This window comes from Delphinus delphis, chromosome 5 (genome assembly GCF_949987515.2).
Source record: "Delphinus delphis chromosome 5, mDelDel1.2, whole genome shotgun sequence".
Taxonomy (NCBI): domain Eukaryota; kingdom Metazoa; phylum Chordata; class Mammalia; order Artiodactyla; family Delphinidae; genus Delphinus; species Delphinus delphis.
The window spans coordinates 67,151,320-67,169,629 of NC_082687.1; the positions used below are offsets into that span (position 1 = coordinate 67,151,320).

The 18,310-nt window shown below is 45.5% G+C and overlaps 1 protein-coding gene across 3 annotated transcripts in view; it reads left to right on the forward strand.

The window, feature by feature from the left end:
• The first annotated feature begins 388 nt into the window (after window positions 1-388).
• USP46 (ubiquitin specific peptidase 46) overlaps window positions 389-18,310 on the forward strand; it is a 61,104-nt gene continuing 43,182 nt past the window's right edge. For all 3 annotated transcript variants that reach the window (XM_060012559.1, XM_060012558.1, XM_060012561.1), the window contains exon 1: window positions 389-566. In XM_060012559.1, coding sequence (XP_059868542.1) covers window positions 531-566 — 36 coding nt within the window. In that variant the 5' untranslated portion in view covers window positions 389-530. The remainder of the gene's footprint in view (window positions 567-18,310) is intronic.

Genomic DNA, 18,310 nt, shown 5'->3' on the forward strand with positions numbered 1-18,310 from the left:
CCGCGCGGGGGACCTGCGGCAGCCGCGCGAGCGAAGGCCTGGCCGCGCATTCCAACCCGTTCAGAGTGAAGCAGGACATCAGAAGAGAAAAAGAAAAAAGGCCGAGCCGGGGTGGCCGGGGGCGCGGGCGGGCGGAGGAGGGAGGAGGAGCCGCGGGGACCCGGGCCGGGGCCGGGTCGGGGTTGGGTCGAGGCCGGGCGCGCGGCGGGAGCGCTCGGGGCGCGGGCTGCACGCGGCGCTCGGACCGCCCCTCCTCCCGGCGCCGCCGGCCGCGGCCCAGGCTCCCTCGCTCCGCCACTCCCCGCCCCTCCGCTCTCCCTCCCGCCTCCCGCCTTCCCCGCCCTCCCCTCCTCCTCTCCTCCCTCCCGGCCTCCCTCTCCCAGCCAAACTGAAAGCCGGACCCCAGGCCGCCTCCCCGCCGCCGCCGCCGCCGCCGCCGCGCCCGGCCTCCCCGCGAGCGCTTCACCATGGCCGGTTCTGTTTTCACCTTATAAAGATGGCGGTGCGGGATCGCTGTAACCTTTAGACTAATGACTGTCCGAAACATCGCCTCCATCTGTAATATGGTGAGTGGCCGCCGCCGCCGCCGCCGCCTCGGGGGTCGCGCCCCAGGCGCGGCGAGGCGAAGAAAGGGAAACCCGAGTCGCACGCCCGCTCGGCGGCCGGTGGGGGTGGGGGCGGCGGGGGCGGCGCGGCGCCGCCAGAAGTTCCCGGCCACGGGGCAGGGCGGGCCGGTCGCGGCCCCGAGCCCCCCGCCCCCTTCTCGGCCCCGGGACCGGGGACCCCGCTTGCCGGTCCCCGGGCCGAGCCGCTGCGCCTCCGCCCTCGGGTTGCGGTGGAAGCGTCTTGGGGGGGAGGCAGAACCCGGACGTCCCGGGGGACCGGGTTAGAGGAGAAGCTGGTGGGGGGGGCACCCATCCTGTCCTTGCCACAGATAAGCCCTGCCGGACTCCCTGACCGCCCTCATCTCATTTTTTAGTTCACTCCTTAAACTGTATTTAAGATTCACTTTGCAGAGGCAGTAGGTGTATCTGGTGAAATCTGAAATATGATAGAGCTGTAAAAAAGTGCAAAATTGTGGTTAGGGAAGTGAACTTCTGCCTGGTTTAGGAAAGCATGGCCTTTGCTTTGGATGCCTCAGTTTTCCCATCTGTGAAAGGGGGACAAGGTTATAAGGCAGTAACAATTAGAGGCCCTAAGGGTGGGGCCGGCTGGGGGCGTGGAATTGGTCTCCAGGATTATCCTGCCTGATCCACTGTAGACCTAAGCGCGGACTGGTGGGCGTGGACACCGCAAGGGGACCTTGCTGGGCTCCAATTTGGACTGGGTCCATGACGTGGTGATCACTTTAACTTGGGTTTCTCCCATTGCTTTCCCTTCGTTTTCATTTTCTGCAGGAACAGCCGCCAGCCCTTGGGTCCCCAGGGTGCATCCTGCTGGTACCTCTACTTGTCAGAGCCTTGGAGAGCACAGCTCGCCCCCTGGAGTAAGGCATTGTCTTCCTGTGCAGGATGAGAGAGTGTGTGCTTTGCCTTAGCTCTCCAGGGTTCCCCCGCCCCGCATCAAGTCTCCCCTCCCCCCAGCTGAGTGGAACACATGCTCTTTTAATGCCAGTTTGGGGGAACCTCCCTTGAAGCTAATAATACAGGCCACTAAAGGGAATCTGAGGAGGCTTGATTGAGAAGCCTGGGAGTAAGGTGATCTGGCTGCCCTTCCCCCATCACCCAGCTTTATAAATCTTCTGTCCCACATTCTGTTGCAAGATTAACACATGGGAAAGGAGCATTAAGGAGCCATGTGTTAGCTCAGGGGTGGAACCAAGACCCACTGGTGCTGGCTTCAGTTTTCAGCACCGTTGGACGCGGCTACCGCTGTGGTCGGCAGAGCAGTTGCTGGGCCTTCCCAGAGTGATAGCTGCAAAGGTACTGGTGCAGGACCAGATGTGGTGAGTGGCTCCTGGGACGTTTACATTTCCTCTCTTCCTTCCTTCTCCACACAGAGAGAGGTCTTCTGCTCCTTCCTGTCGAGTGGCATTAATGTCGCTTGGTGCAGTGAAAAGATGATGCCTTTCCTCTCCATCTCTCTGTCTGCTAAGACCAGCTCCTGAGGGGAGCTCTGAAACCAGAGCATCTCCAATACTCTCTTTCGTGCCTGCTGGGGTGGCCTCGGGCTTACAGGGCAGTGAAGCTCTTGGTGGTGTTCCTGTCCTGCTTGTGTGTGGCGACACCTCTCTGTATTGAAGCAGGCTGGAAACTTGAGAGCTAGCACGTCCCAAGATGAAGTCAGTCCCCTGCTTTTTTTTTTTTTTTTTTTTTTTGGCCCTCAGTGCAGTTGGGGCTTCTTGGTGGCACACCTGAGTAGAATGTCACAACCTGTTTCCAGTGAAACTTGGCCAGGGAGGCAAGCTGCAGGGAGGACATGAGAGGAGCGGGCTAGCACTGTGTCTGGAAAGTTGGCATCTCATATGGAGTCCCTAAAAAGGCCCCAAATTTAGGGTCATCACCCAGGTGAGGTGAGGAACCAATAATTCATAACTAGGGAGTCTTACGTTTCTAGTTTCTATATGGACACTGTGACTGTAGTAAGTGATATGAAGAGCTTGGGCTCTAAAGTCAGACTTCCTGGGTTCATTGACCTGCTTCTAACATACTAGCTTTTCGTCCTTGAACAGGTTGCTCACTCTGCTACTTTCCTTATCTATAAGAAGGGGATGATAATCGTTCCTACCTCATGGGACTGTTGTATTAAATGAGTTACTGAGCCTAGTATGTAGCAAGTACTCATTGAGTGTTAGTTGTTATCAACATCATCTTTCTCGTTATTATGTCATCTTCAGTGGTTTAAAGGACAATGGGTTTGATGTCTTCTTGTACCTGATGGAAGCAGCCACTAAGATAACCCACATGTTCATTTATGCAAACCAAGCTGACTGCAGTATAGGGAGGCTGGGACGGGAATCCTTAACTCCGCCCCTTATAAAAGGCTGCTCAGGTCATCGTGGCCCCTCCCAGTCTTGCTTCCCACAGAGGAGGCTCCGTGATGAGGAGACTGCTGTCTTTTCACTTGATCAAACATACGTTTTTCATTGGACTTCTCTTTAGATTCTTCACTTGATGATGCATTGTTTCCAGGTAGGTTTTCTATGGGTCTCTCCTCACTGTTTCATTTCTCTCTGGGGCTCTTACTGATCCTTCCCACTCCCAACTCCATTTGGTCCCAGCTGGTCTGAGTCGTAGTTAGAACGAGTGGCAGGTTTGTTTTTTTTTTTAAGCAGGTCATTTGGCTTATTTTAAACAGGCTGATGTGTGTCCAGAAAGAGTGTTAAAAGATATCATCCTTCTAGGTAAGACTTGTACAAACCAACCTAGCATTGAGAAGTGGATTTGTTTCATCCAGCGGACAAGAAAGGACCCAGCAGAGCAGGAAAAACCTTGTAGCAAATCCTTTGTGTGATTGAAAAATAAACACCTTCTCTTTTCCCCACACTTCTTGTGCCAGTTTTAGATACAGGGGTTGTGGAAAATATTCACATCCCCCCACTTGTCCCTACCCCACTGAAGTTTTACATTCCATTGGCAGTTTAATGCGAGTTCCCATTTGTTTTAATTTCACTTCGTGTGAATTCCTGCCATAGTGATTCTTGATCAGCTTGCTTAGGGCTTGTCAGCTTAGCCACACAGCGTGTCTGGTTCAGAGATAGTAAAGCTTGTTTGGCTGGTGTGTTGTAATTTTTAAAATGTACTAGCCGCTACCAAGCATAAGGAAATGTTCCTTGTTGATAATCTTGTGACTTTTGTCCAGACCAATGGATTTAACTTCCTACATATTTTTATGGCCCTACAAATGGAAGGTGTTTTGGGGGTAGATTTTCTGTTTGAAGAGCCTGAGGACTTTTCTAAAGAGGAAGCATTTGTTAGGAGAAACCAAGTGTGCCCTCTAGAAATGTGACTGGTACTGATGCAAATTGGCCTAAATCATCAAATCTTAATTTCACTTGTTAATAGCGCTGTAAGTTGTGCCATGGAAGAAATGCTGTGTGTCAAATAGATTACATTTTGTTCCTGAAAATGGCCCTCTGTTGAGGACCTTTATGTTAGTGTGGGCACATATTATGTGCAGGTGCTTAATTGAATGAGGTGAGTCCCTGTCCCCAAGGAGCTCAGTGGTTTCTTATCTTGTGGGTAAAACATTGGTAAAGATGAAACAATTTCAATGCAGTGTGGTATCCACAGGGTTAAAGGTTGAACAAAATCTCAGAAGCGATTCAGTGGACTGATGAACACAGCAGGATGTTTCTGTAATATAATTTGCATTTGACTCAAGTTTGACTATTTTTTTTATTTGGTATGAGGACATGATTATGGTCAGCGTAACTTAGAACTGGAATCTGTGCCATTGAGTGTCTCTCCAGCTAAGCCTGAGTCTAATGGTGCCTCTGGACAAATTGTTATATTTCTTGGGACCTTAGTTTTTTTCCTCAGCTTGTAAAACTGATATATATTTTTTTGGTTGTCAGAAACTTCTTAGTGAGTAGTAGTTTCTGGAGTCTTGACTTGAGTGGCTAACCACTTTGTTTAAAACTGTATTGAATTTACCAGATATTACCATTTCAGCATTCATTGAACAACCCCAGGATATTATTGGACACCACTGTGAGTGCCAGATTTGAATTCTTGTACATAGATGAAGTCACCTTGATATGAAGGGGAAGTAAAATTAGTAAACATTTGTAACAACGCTAGAGGATTTTTATAGAGATCACTTTATGTTGGTAAGTCAGTTACTTATTTGAGGCAAGTGTTTTGAGAATAGTTGAAAAAAAATTTTAAAGTTATTTAAAAATATGTAAATCTCAAAATTTGGAAGAGATAACTTGATTCTTCCTCTATTACTGTTACTCCTTCCCGTTGTCAAAGATAATTGGAAATCGTAAGTTGAGTTTAATATGTCAGCTCGGAGAGGTTAAGGTCATGTGTGAGTGTCTCCACTGATACTTGTCAGATTTAGAAATTGCAGCCTGAGGTGGCATGGGTTAATGTTTAAAGAAAAACTCTGTTCTTCTGGCCTCTCAGATCTAATATGGAGGAGTTTGTGTTGGGTTAGGACCTGACAATTAGGTCTACAGATTCTTCTTTGTTTTTCTTGGAATCGTAAGGGAAAACAAAGCTGAATGACAATATTTAGTTAGAATTAATGTGATACCATTTTCTGGATATCAACTATGTGTGTTCCAGTTCACCCAAACAATAAAACCTATTTATTTATTTTTCATTAATGTGGAATTTTGGTGTGTTTGGGTTGTAACTGAAAGTAATTTTCAGTTTTGATTCTCTTGAGCAATTAAGAGAAGATTGTCTAGTTCACGTCTTCCCCCTCCCTCTCCCCCCTGCCCCAGTCTGTTTAGTTAGTTTGAATGAGTTGAGGTTTTATGATGGTATTTAATTCTGTGGTTTCATCAGAAAGGTATCTCTTGGTGGTTTTATTTGCCTACCCACGGAGCCAGCCCAAAGCGAATCGATTGGGAGAGATGTAAAAAAATGGTGTCTTTTAGTCTAGTTAACTTTTCTGACCTAAGTATTTTAATGTAACTTCTTACAAGAAACCTTCACTTGTGGTGGAACCAAATGCTAGTCTAAGGGTTTGAAAGGCCTTGCTGATCTTTTACGAGAATAGGCCACCCCAAAATGAACCAGCAAAAACGTTTCTTGAGGCAGATAAATTCTGTGTCAGCAACCAACCCCGGCACTAAAGGCTTTTTGGAATATTTCTGTTCTGGGATTGTGGCTTCGAATTTTGGGGATGTCGTAAGTCCTCTACATGGAATTTTACCACAATTCTGAGAATGATTATTTGCCATGGGTAGTTTGAAGAGTGAGAGGGGAACCCTGTTGGTTCTCTGAGCTTTCCATTTGTAGGTTCAACCTTCCTCCTGCCCATCAAATTCTTTTTAAAAAAAAAAAAGTATTTATTTGTCTGCGCCTGGTGTTGGTTGCGGCACGCGGGGTCGAGCTCCCTGATCAGGGATCGAAGCCGGGCCCCCTGCGTTGGGAGTGCGGAGTCTCAGCCACTGGACCACCAGGGAGGTCCCCGTCAAGTTCTGATTCCACTCTCAGAACCCCCAGATGCTCTCAAGTAGCTCAGACTTGGGGCCCTTTTTCTAGGTGGTGATAAATTTCAGGCCTACAGAAAAATATGGAGACTGATAAGAGTGAACACCCAGTATCTTCCATCCTGTGAAGAAATGAAATATTACAGATACAAGTGAACATTTCCCCATCTCATGCCCTTCCTACCAGACAATGACCACTCTTCTGAATTTGGTGTTTATCACATGTTTTTATACCTTTACTAGATATGTAGGTCTTCCTAAACCAGATTTGAGTTTTGCTTCCTCATGTTTGTAATGCTGAACAATTTGTTTGCTTTTGTTTAAATAATGATTTTGAGGTTTATCCATGCAAATACATGTAATTCTAGGTTATTTTAGCTGCTGTATAATATTCCATCACATGAATGTGCTACAGTATATTAATTCATCTTATTGTTGCATTAGAATTGTGTGTGTGTGTGTGCCGTGACAGTTTTGAACCTGTCTCCCTGTGCATCTGTTTAGAGTTTCTCTGTGGTGCATACCTAGAAGGGAAATGGCTGGGTCAAAGGAAATGGGCATCTTTGACTCTAATATATTGCCTTATTTCTCTCCAATTTGCATTCCACCCAGCAGGTTTGGGAGTTTCAGTTGCTCCACATGCTTGCAGACACTCAGTATTGTTAGACTTAATGTTTTGCCAGTCTGATGGGTGTGAAATGATATCTTTGTGGTTTAAAATTTGCAATTTCTTGTTTCCTAGTGAGGCTGAACATCTTTTCATGTGTTTATTTTGCTGGGTTTTTTTTTTTTTTAAGAAGATGTTGGGGGTTGGAGTTTATTAATTAATTAATTTATTTTTGCTGTGTTGCGTCTTCGTTTCTGTGCGATGGCTTTCTCTAGTTGCGGCGAGCGGGGGCCACTCTGCATCGCAATGCGCGGGCCTCTCACTGTCGCAGCCTCTCTTGTTGTGGAGCACAGGCTCCGAACGCGCAGGCTCAGTAGTTGTGGCTCACGGGCCTAGTTGGTCCGCGGCATGTGGGATCTTCCTGGACCAGGGCTCAAACCCGTGTCCCCTGCATTGGCAGGCAGACGCTCAACCACTGTGCCACCAGGGAAGCCCTGCTGGGTTGTTTTTTTCTTTCTTTTATTATTAATTTTTTTAACACCTTTATTGAAGTATAATTGCTTTACAATGGTGTGTTAGTTTCTGCTGTATAACAAAGTGAATCAGCTGTATGTAGGCATATATCCCCATATCTCCTCCCTCTTGCGTCTCCCTCCCACCCCTCCAGGTGGTCACAAAGCACCCAGCTGATCTCCCTGTGCTATGCGGCTGCTTCCCACTAGCTATCTGTTTTACATTTGGTAGTGTTATATATGTCCATGCCACTCTCTCCCTTCATCCCTGCTGGGTTGTTTTTATTTTTCAATTTTATTAGAAAAAAACACTTTTTATTGAGGTATAGTTGATTTACAATGTTGTGTCAATTTCAGGTGTACAGCAAAATGATTCAGTTATACACACACACATATATATATATATTGGTTTTTAGGTTCTTTTCCATTATAGGTTGTTACAAGATATTGAGTAGAGTTCCCTGTGCTACACAGTAGGTCCTTCTTGGTGATCTATTTTATATACAGTAGTGTGTATATGTTAACCCCAAACTCCTAATTTATCCCCACCACCACCACCCTTTGTGCTGTTTTTTTTTTTTTTCTTTTTCAGCCGCACCACACGGCTTGTGGGATCTTAGTTCCCTGACCAGGGATTGAACCTGGGCTCCTGGCAGTGGGAACGCCGAGTCCTAACCACTGGACCTTGAGAGAAGTCCCTGTGCTGGGTTGTTTTATTATTATTATTTTTTAAATTTTTATTTATTTATTTTTGGCTGTGTTGGGTCCTTGTTGCTGCGCGCGGGCTTTCTCTAGTTGCTGAGAGCGGGGGCTGCTTTTCGTTGTGGTGCACGGGCTTCTCGTTGCGGCGGCTTCCCTTGTTGCGGAGCACTGGCTCTAGGTGTGCAGGCTTCAGTAGCTGTGGTGCTCGGGCTCAGTAGTTGTGGCACACGGGCTTAGATGCTCCATAGCATGTGGGATCTTCCCGGCCCAGGGCTCAAACCCCTGCATTGGCAGGTGGATTCTTAACCACTGCGCCCCCAGGGAAGCCCTGGGTTGTTTTAAATCCAGGGGCTCGAATCCAGGGGCTCGAGAGCAGTTTTCTAGGGCTTGAAAGTCAGGATTGCCGTGTTGGTTTTGTCTGCACGTAGGGAAAAGGAAAATGAAGGGGAGCATCAGGGAGACCAAAGAAAAAGTCAAGCAAGATAAGGATGGAATGGAAGATAGAGGCTGAGGACATGATAACAAGGTGGGGAAAATGTAGCAAAAGGATTATAGACTAGAATGGAGAAGATAGTCTTGAGTGTTGAGAGGAAATTTGGGATCTTTTACTGTGCTAGCCAGGCCTCAGTTCAAGTTACATCGTTCATGCCTTGTTTAATCGAATTTGGCTTTGGTGAAAATCGTGTCTGGGGCCTCTGCCAGTGAGAACAGCAGCAGGGCTGGACCTGTGGAGCTTTGTTCACCCAGTTGCTGTTTGAAGTTCTTTTAGAAGGGCAACGTGAAGTTAATGTTCTTCCTGAAATACATTTCTTTGTCCTTCAGGTTAGATACACTGTGCAGGAAACCAGTTTTTATCAGGATCTGCTTGAATGTACTTATGGAGTTATGATCTCAAGTATTTAGAAAACATTCCCTGTGCTTTATTTTAATTTTCAGAGTATGATGAATGTTACCTTATTGAACGCAGACACGTATGGTTTTAAAAATATGAGTAACATTAACTTAAAGAATATACTTGAGTGGTTCTTTGGTGTACGAAAGAATTGTGCCCACAGGTGCATTCTTTTATTAAAAATTCAGCCTCTGGGCTTCTGCCCTCAGAGATTTTGATTAAGTAGGTCTAAGGCAGGAAACCTGGAATCTGCATTTTAATAAATATTCCCTCCTCTACTCACTCCCGCTTCCTTCTGTTGCAGGTGAGCTAAGGGTCACAGTTTGAGAAATGTTGCTTTCCTTGGGTAATAACCTTGGCCTCCTAAAAAAAATATATAGCCTATAGAAATTATCTGCCATGTGAAAGGTTTTTTTAAATCTATATAAAATTATTTAAGGTAGTAATTTAACTTCAAGAGCTATAGATCGTTGCCATTCTGTAGATGTATTTCCTGATATTAAATAGTAGAGTTTTATTGCTTTATGTTCCTATAACAGGGATTCCCAACCCTGGCTATATATCACATCCCCTGTGAAGCTTTTGAAAGTAATTTTAAAGAAGTTAAATCACAAAACATTAGCACCCAAAAAAGTATGGAAAAAAAGAATGTAATTTAATATATGTTATATACCCAAACGCCACCCCTTCAGATTTAACGGACTTATACTTTAATCATATTTGGTTAAGATCATTTTTTAGATATGCTACCTTAAAAAAACCACTAACCACCCCTATCTCTTTCCTATCCCCTCCTCCTAGAACTGACCATTTTCCCGAAGATGGTATGTGTTTACCATGCATGTCTTTATCCTTCTATTTTTGAATCCGTAAGCAGTATATCTGTGTGTGTACAACTGTATAGCCTTTGTGACTATCTTTTTTCACTCACCAATTATATTCGAGAATATGTTGACACATATACATCTATTTATTTTCTCTTTATTCATTCTAAGGGCTCTTTAACAGTATTTTTTGACTTCACAATGGTTTACCTATTCATTCCCTTATTTAGGGACAGTTGGATAGTTTCCAGAATATTCTGTCTGGAAACAGTGCTGCAGTGAATGTTCTTGTTCCTGTCTTCTTTGCACACATGCCTCCATTTCTCCAGGATATAGTCCTGGAATTGGAAATGCTGCTCTTAGGATATGCTCGCCCGCAGCTTCCCTAGGTATTGTCAAATTGTTCTCCACAGTAGTTGCATGAATTGGAGCTTGTCTGAGAAGCAGCATCTAGGGCTTCAGCCTCAGTTTCTGACTGTATGGAGGTGTAGGTAGGTCTGGAGTGGGTTTTAGGCACCTGCATTTTTTCCTTAAGTGCCACCCTTGATTCTGATCAGCACCCAAGGTTGAAAAAAACCACTGTGTTAGACTGGCAACCCCACGAGGGCAGGAGCTACGTTTATCTTATTCACTGGGGATTTCCCAGCATTCAGCACAGTGTGGTAGATTCACAGTAAATTATTATTGGATAAATGAATGAAGAGATGCAGCATGGGAGAATGGAAGGCTTGCCTTGCAGTAAAGCAGTGCTCCTCAAATTGTCTTGTCACTTTTTTTTTTTTTTTTCCCCTGTCATGCCGTGCAGCATGCGGGATCTTAGTTCCCTGGCCAGGGATCAAACCTGTGCCCCCTGCAGTGGAAGCATGGAGTCATAACTATTGGACCTCCAGGGAAATCCCTCCTCCAATTGTCTTGTCTGCAGGAGTTACCTGGGGATCTCGTTAAAATGCAGATTCTGATTCAGTAGGTTAGGAGTGGGGCTGAGATTTTGCCTTTCTAGCATCCTCTCTCGTGACCAGATGCTCCTGGTTTGGGGAACACACTTAAGACCCTAGGGAGAAAAGGAAAACAATTTCTTTTTTCCATACAGCTCTAAAGTGGAGCAGTTTGGGGTTTAAAATCCTGCTTGGTAAATCTCAGGGCCTGTTTCCCCATCTCTTTACAACACAAAATGGCATGATGAAATACCCTCCTCACTGCTTTTTTTTTTTGAGAATCAAAGGATATCTTGCCTGCGGAAGCGTTTTGTGAGCTGTGATGCCCTCACGCATATTACTTTTTCATAATTCTCTTTTAGCGAATGAACATTTTCCTTCAGTTTGTTCAAAGCACAGAGCTGTTGGTATTGCAGGAGCCAATGGGATCCTTTCATCTTGACCTGCCATCTACATTTAGTGGGCATTTTGGGAAAAATAGGATTGGGGAAGGAGGTTGGGCAAGAGCAGAGGCAAAATTCATCAGATGGTGCGGTTCTGACTGCGGGTGCTGAGGAAGTGGGTGTCCCTTCTCACTGTTTCTTGAGTGTGAAGGGCTAGAATGAGGTCACATCTCTCCCAGTCAGCTCTCCAATTTCTTCCCCAGGTCAGACACTTAAAGTGAGAGGGGGCACGCTCAAACTAATTATTTGATACTCATTGATCTATAGGTGTAATCAGAGCTATTCAGGGCAAACTAGGCCTGTGGTCAACCCAAGGTTAAGCCACCACAGGACACTGTCATTTAGGTACAAGTTTTCAGGATGCTTTGGTAACTGGGGTCCTGCCTCATCCATCTGAGAGAGGCCGGCCGGTGTGGAGAGTGGAGGGCGGATGAAAATAAAATAAATACAAGTAAAGTGACGTTTAGAACTCGTGTGTATTGTGTGCTGGGGTGTTCCCAAGCTTCTCTTCCTCTAGAGAAAAGCCATGGACTGGATCCACTTCGTTAGACCAGTGATTCTCAAGTGTCAGTTTGTTGTCCTCCACGGTTTTCATTATATCTCAGAACCACCTGAACTTGTTTATTTAGTAGTTGTCCTTAAGTCTGTTCAGCTTCTTTTAATTTGGCCTCATTCTGTGCTATGACATCTGTGAAGTAACGGGTTTGATGAGCTGGTTATGTGCTTTTTAAATACATAGCAAAAGCGTCGTTGCTAAAGTTAAAAATGTTCATATTCGTGCCACCTAAGATTATCTCCCCTCCCTTGGGCATTCATGGTCTGTAGTTCAGGAGACATCGGCTCAGGTAAGAGGTTCTTTATGGTGGTTCACCTAACTGGCTCTTGGAGGAGCCCTGTTAAATTGGTTTGCGGATTGCAGGCTGGTGAGCTTCCTCCCGAGGCAGGTCAGCGTGTGGATGGGATCCGGTGGGTTGGATGTGAGAGCTGGCCATCATCCACCCTCTCAGAGACTCTGCTTCTCATCCATGGCACGTGGGTGATGAGAGAACTTCCCTCCCTGGGGCATTGTGGGGCGTAAGTGGAATCATTTGTGTCTAGCGCTTAGCCCGGTGCCTGGCCATTTTATTGCAGTTTTCTTCTAGAGCCCCCTCCTCCCCACTAGCAAAGGAGTCCAAAGGCTGTAGTGGAAAGAGCCCCGATCTCGGGATCCGAGGTCCCGGGTTCCAATCTCGATCCTGCCACTTTGTCACTTTTGTGGCTTTGGGCAGGTGAGTTTAGGTCTCTGGGTCTGTATGAGAGCCATTCCTCCTGGTGAGCAGTGCTGAGAAGGTGAGCCAGCATGTTGTAAGCTCACCGTGGCTTCCAATCTGAGACAAGCCCGGGGAGGGGAAGTGCGTGGAGCGGACAAAAGGAGGAAGAAGCTGTGATTTCCGACTGAGATGTTGGAAGGCGCAGGACTGAGGGTGTGTGGCAAAGCTTCTGTAATCATCAGTCAGGATACTGTGTTTTTCCTTTCCTGGTAATGAGGGCACATCATGTGGTAAACGATTTTCAGTCATCTGATAAGCATAAACATACCCTCTTGTGTTATCTGGTGTACACTTAGGTATTCCTAACAAAAACACGTGAGGCGACTAAGCTCAGTTTCTTCCTTTTTTAAAAGAATTTTTAAAGAAAGTTTTTGAAAAGGTGACTATGAGTTACATGGTAGAAATTTTAGATTGTACAAAAGGATGTATGTTGCAATTATACCCACCATCCAATTCTTGTCTCTGGCATCCAGCAGTATTTGCTGTTTCTTCTGCTTCTCTTCAGAGGTATCTCATGCATACCCAAGCAAGAATGTTTATACTTCTCTCCTAGTTTTTAAAAACACAAACAGTGCTTGTAGCATATACTGAACAGCCTTGATCTGCCCTTTGCTTTTTGTATCTTGGGGTTGGGTCTGTGCTAGTAAGTACAGAGCATCCTCATTGTTTTTTTATGGCCGCAGAGTATTCAGTTGCCTGAACATATTGAATTCACTTAACTAGCCCCCAACTGATGGGCTTGAAGGTAGTGTTCCAGTCTTCGGTTTTTTACAAACAAGGCTGCAGGGAACAACTTTGTCCCTACATCATTTTGCATACTTTGGGGTGTATCTTGTCAGCTGACTTCCTAGAAATGGATCTGCATTTGTAACTTCGATGCATTTGTAACTGCCAGATTGCCCTCCACTCTCAATATGTGTGACTCTCGTAGCCCACAGCCTTGCCAAAGTCGGGTGCTCTCCAAAAGCTTTTTTATCTTTGCCAGTGGGGGAGAAAATGGTGTCTTGGTATATTTTTAGTTTGCATTTATCATATTAGGAGTGAGCTTGAGCAGCTCTTCACACATTTCAGAAAACAAGCTCAATTTCATTTAACTGTTTTGCTGTTGGCAATTATTTTCAAAGTCTGTAGGGAAGGACCAGTTTTATTTTTATTTTCAATCTGTCACAGACTAATACTTTTGTAAAATACAATAGAACATTAATTGCAAAATGGAATAGAAACCTCAAAGTTGCTTAAAACACCGGGTCCAGTTGTTTTATTACCAAACTCTACAGGTGCAAACTTACCCAGTCCATTCATTGTACATGTTTTCAGTTTCTGAACTTTGCTCCCGGGCAGAGCAATAATGCTTTGAGCAGTACCGCTGTGAAGACCTCCTGCTACCTCTCTTTTCTCCCCTTGCCATCCTGTCTGGGGAGGGGAGAAGAGAGCACAGAATTTTATATTTTGTTTCCTAATCAATACATTACAGGGTGGTTTCAGTACATTAGACTAAAATATCTCTGGTAGTGCAGTACCGATGCAAGGGCAGGGATTCCACACTGTGAGGTGGGGATACTGCTGTCCTGGTTTTTCACTGATGAAGACCTTGAGCTCGAACTACAGAGGGGGATGAGGGAAGTACTTGAAATCACCCTGTTAGTTAAATTTGAGGACTTGGCCTCTTTGACCCGGGGCTTTGCCAGGATCCTGTGACACCAATGCTGCCTTTCAGGGAAACGATGAGAAGGGTACCTTTGGGTAAAGTAGGAGCTTAAGAGACCTCATCGTCGAGGAGGCAGCTTGGTGCCTCTGCAGAACACTGGGTTGGGAGTGAGGTTCTTGGTTCCAGGTCACTGAAGTCAGGGACTGGGGTAAATACTTCCTCCTCCACCTTCTGCTAGAAGACAGACCCAGCTCTTTGTTCTCTTTTTTTTTTTGTGGTACGCGGGCCTCTCACTGTTGTGGCCTCTCCCGTTGGGGAGCACAGGCTCCGGACACGCAGGCTCAGCGGCCATGGCTCACGGGCCCAGCCGCACCGCGGCATGTGGGATCTTCCCAGACCGGCGCACGAACCCATGTTCCCTGCATCGGCAGGCGGACTCTCAACCACTGCGCCACCAGGGAAGCCCCTCTCCTTTTGAGTTGAAATGTCATCTCTGCCTGAGGACTTTGTTATGCTGTGTCTAGCCACAAAGAGAGTTGTTTTACAAGCCAGAGGCTCTAGCTGCTGTTTACTGTCCTTCCTATGATGACTTCGGATCATTATGTATCCCAGGGTCATCTTTCTTCAGCTGCAGACATTTTTGCTTCTGCGTTACATGATTCAGTGAAGTCACGTTGAGGTTTTTTCCAGAGTTGTTTCTCTCTCCCCAGTATCGTATAAGGCATGGAAATGACGTGCTATCCTGGCGCAGAATGAAAATGCCCTTTAACTGCCTTCCTGTGGAAGCCTGGAGCGGGGCAGAGGAGCATTGTTGAGCCAGGAGTTGGAGTCGTGATGGTATTAAGATTGTGGGTTCACAGCTGACCTCTGCCTCATACTAACACTTGACCTTGGCCAGTTACTTAACCTCCATTAACTTCATTTCCCTCACTTATGAAATGGGGATAGTGAGTCTGAGTGTGTGACTTCTCTGGAGGGAGAGCATCAGTGTGGCTGGATGGGACCAGGTGATGTGTGTGCTCTCTGAGCAGGACGGGCGGCATCCATAGCCCCTCTGGGTATTGCCCGCCCGTGGTTAGGTGATGTGTGATGGCCAGCAGCCAAAGAGGACACTCTCAGAAGCTGTGGCCCTCTGCCCAGTCTCTACGTCTGCAGCTAAGGAATTACTAAAAGTATGAATGAGAAGACCATCTTCTCTGACTTGTGGTCAGGAGCTCAGGCTCTGGACCTGAATGGCCTGGGGTTGAGTCCTGGCGCTGCCTTTACTGGCTGAGTGAGCCCGAGCAGGTTCCCTCTGTTCTTGCGTGAGTGGCACGGGGACAGTAAGTGGGACTGCCTTGGTTGGCGGACGGTGGAGTCGATGAATAGAGACGTGAGGTTCTCTGAACAACGAGTGGCACATACTGCTTACCCTGTTTACCAAGTTTATTTAGTCAGCAAATTTAGTAAGTGCTTTTGTATGCCAGATGTTCTGCATGGTCCTAGGAGACCAGTCAGTCACAACCCTGTCCTCATAGAGTTTATGGTCTAGTGTAGGGGTTGACAAGCTTGTTGGTAAAGGGCTCAATGGTAAATATTTTAGGCTTTGTGGGCCATGATATCTCTGTCGCAGCTATACAACTCTGCTGTCGTACTGTGAAAGTAGCTACCATAAGTAAATGAGTGAGCGCAGCTGTGTTCCAATAGAACTTTATTTACAAAAACAGTTGGTGGGCCACATTTGGCCCATGGACTGTCATTTGCCAACCTGTGGTCCAGTGGGAAGACAGGTGTTAAATAGTCACAAATAAGTAAGTTATTACAAATTGTGATTAGTTGTATGAAGAGACACACAGGATTCTGAGAGAGGGAAGGGTCAGGGAAGGTAGCTGTGAAGAAGTGACATTGAAGGCAAATGCTGAGTAGGAGATGGGGGGAAAGAGGGGACAGCTCTGAGGGGCCAGAGAACTGGCCACACTAGTTCTGAGCCAAGAGGCTCAGAATCGCAATCTGCATTTCTGTCTCTGTAGAGGCACAACAGATGCTTTGCCAGTTTCTTTGGATAAGAAAATAATGGCGGTTTTTCCCCTGATACATAATTCATACTACTTCTCCCAACTCACCCCTCCCAAATAATCCCAACACTGAGAGATGAGCTGTATTAATATATTAACACATTTTGTTCTGCATACTTCTGGTGGGTCCTTTCTCTTTCTGTTCTTTTCTTTTTTCTTCTATTGTCAGTATCCAAAAATTTAGAAGTTAGGGACGTGAGAGTGCACATTTTTCTAGTATTAGGTGTAAAATGGTTTACTTCTTAGAACTCATTTCTGCTTTTTGATCTTGTTTTCACTTACTCCTATTTTAAACAATATTATTTTCTTTTCCTATTTGGCTAGATAAAAATCCACAGCCTGAAACCATTTTGAAAAAAAAACCTATTTCCTCTTGACTACATCTCAAGTTTCTCCTGATTTTCAACCTCAATTTTATATTCTCTTAAACAGGTTGCAGTGTTCTGTGGTGATTTTACAGAGAAGGACACCTGTGCTCCTCATTCTAGAATATTTTGAATGGTGCCTCAGAGGCAGGGGTTTACCTATATAACTCTGTGACCCCTTCCGTTTCCTCGGTTTTTCATTCCTGCAATTCTGGGACTCTGAGGGGACCCTGCCACCTTGAGAGTCAATATTGTGTAGTGCTTGGGAGCATACACTCTGGAGTCAGATGGTGTGAGTTCAAACCTAGTTCCAGTACCTATTAGCTGTGTGAACTTGGATGAAGTTACTTACCCTCTCTGTGCCTCAGTTTTCCTATCTTTACATCTTTTTTTTTTTTTTTTTTTGCGGTACGCGGGCCTCTCACTGTTGTGGCCTCTCCCGTTGCGGAGCACAGACTCCGGACGCGCAGGCTCAGCGGCCATGGCTCACGGGCCCAGCCGCTCCGCGGCATGTGGGATCTTCCCGGACCGGGGCACGAACCCGTGTCCCCTGCATCGGCAGGCGGACTCTCAACCACTGTGCCACCAGGGAAGCCCTTTTTTTTTTACATCTTTTTTTTTTTTTTTAGTTTTCCTATCTTTAAAATGGAGACAATAAGGACATCCACCTCACAGCATTATTGTGAGGATTAAAATGAGTAAAATATACATCAAGTCCTCAGAGCAGTGACTGGACACAGTAAGTGTTATTTTTGTGATGTCTGTTATTATTACTCATTATGTGGAAGCCAGTGACTGTAATTCCTCCTTAACCATCCTTGAATTCTGGCAAGTGCTTCTGACTCATCCTGAAATCTTGAGCTGCATCACTTCATTTTTGCTTCACTTTCTCCTTAAGGCTCTAGGAATGACCTTTTGTCATCAGAAGTCTGGGAATACTAGAGCTTCTGAGAATTAGTCCTCTATGTACTTTTGTACTTTGAAAACGTACTTGATAAGTGAAATAACTGTTTTTGAATATAGACTCAAAACTGTAGTTTTAGCAACAATATTCACCTCTCCTGTCGTATATTTTAATTCATGGTTTATAATCAGTGACTGTTTCTCTGTGTACTTAGAAATCCTTACATGTTATTTCGGGCCTTTCTCCACTTTGTACAGACTTGAAAGAGATCCTGCCTGCCTTAGGATGCAGAACTGGGGGAGGAGGTTTATGTTTCTGGGCCTTGGTTTTTTTCATCTGTGGAATGGAGCTGATCTCCAAGATCCCTTCCTGGTCTCTGTTTTTGGTTTAGGCTCCTGCGTATTATACAGTGTTCTCATTGATTTTCTTTTTTTTTTAACATCTTTATTGGAGTATAATTGCTTTACAATGGTGTGTTAGTTTCTGCTGTATAACAAAGTGAATCAGCTATATGTAGGCATATATCCCCATATCTCCTCCCTCTTGCGTCTCCCTCCCACCCTCCCTATCCCACCCCTCTAGGTGGTCACAAAGCAGGGAGCTGATCTCCCTGTGCGATGCAGCTGCTTCCCACTAGCTATCTATTTTACATTTGATAGTGTATATATGTCATTGCTACTCTCTCACTTCGTCCCAGCCTACCCTTCCCCCTCCCCGTGTCCTCAGGTCCATTCTCTACATCTGCGTCTTTATTCCTGTCCTACCCCTAGGTTCATCAGAACCATTTTTTTTTTTTTTAGATTCCATATATATGTGTTAGCATACGGTATTTGTTTTTCTCTTTCTGAATTCCTTCACTCTGTATGACAGACTCTAGGTCCATCACCTCACTACAAATAACTCAATTTCGTTTCTTTTTATGACTGAGTAATATTCCATTGTATGTATGTGCCACATCTTCTTTATCCCTTCATCTGTCAGTGGACACTTAGGTTGCTTCCACAT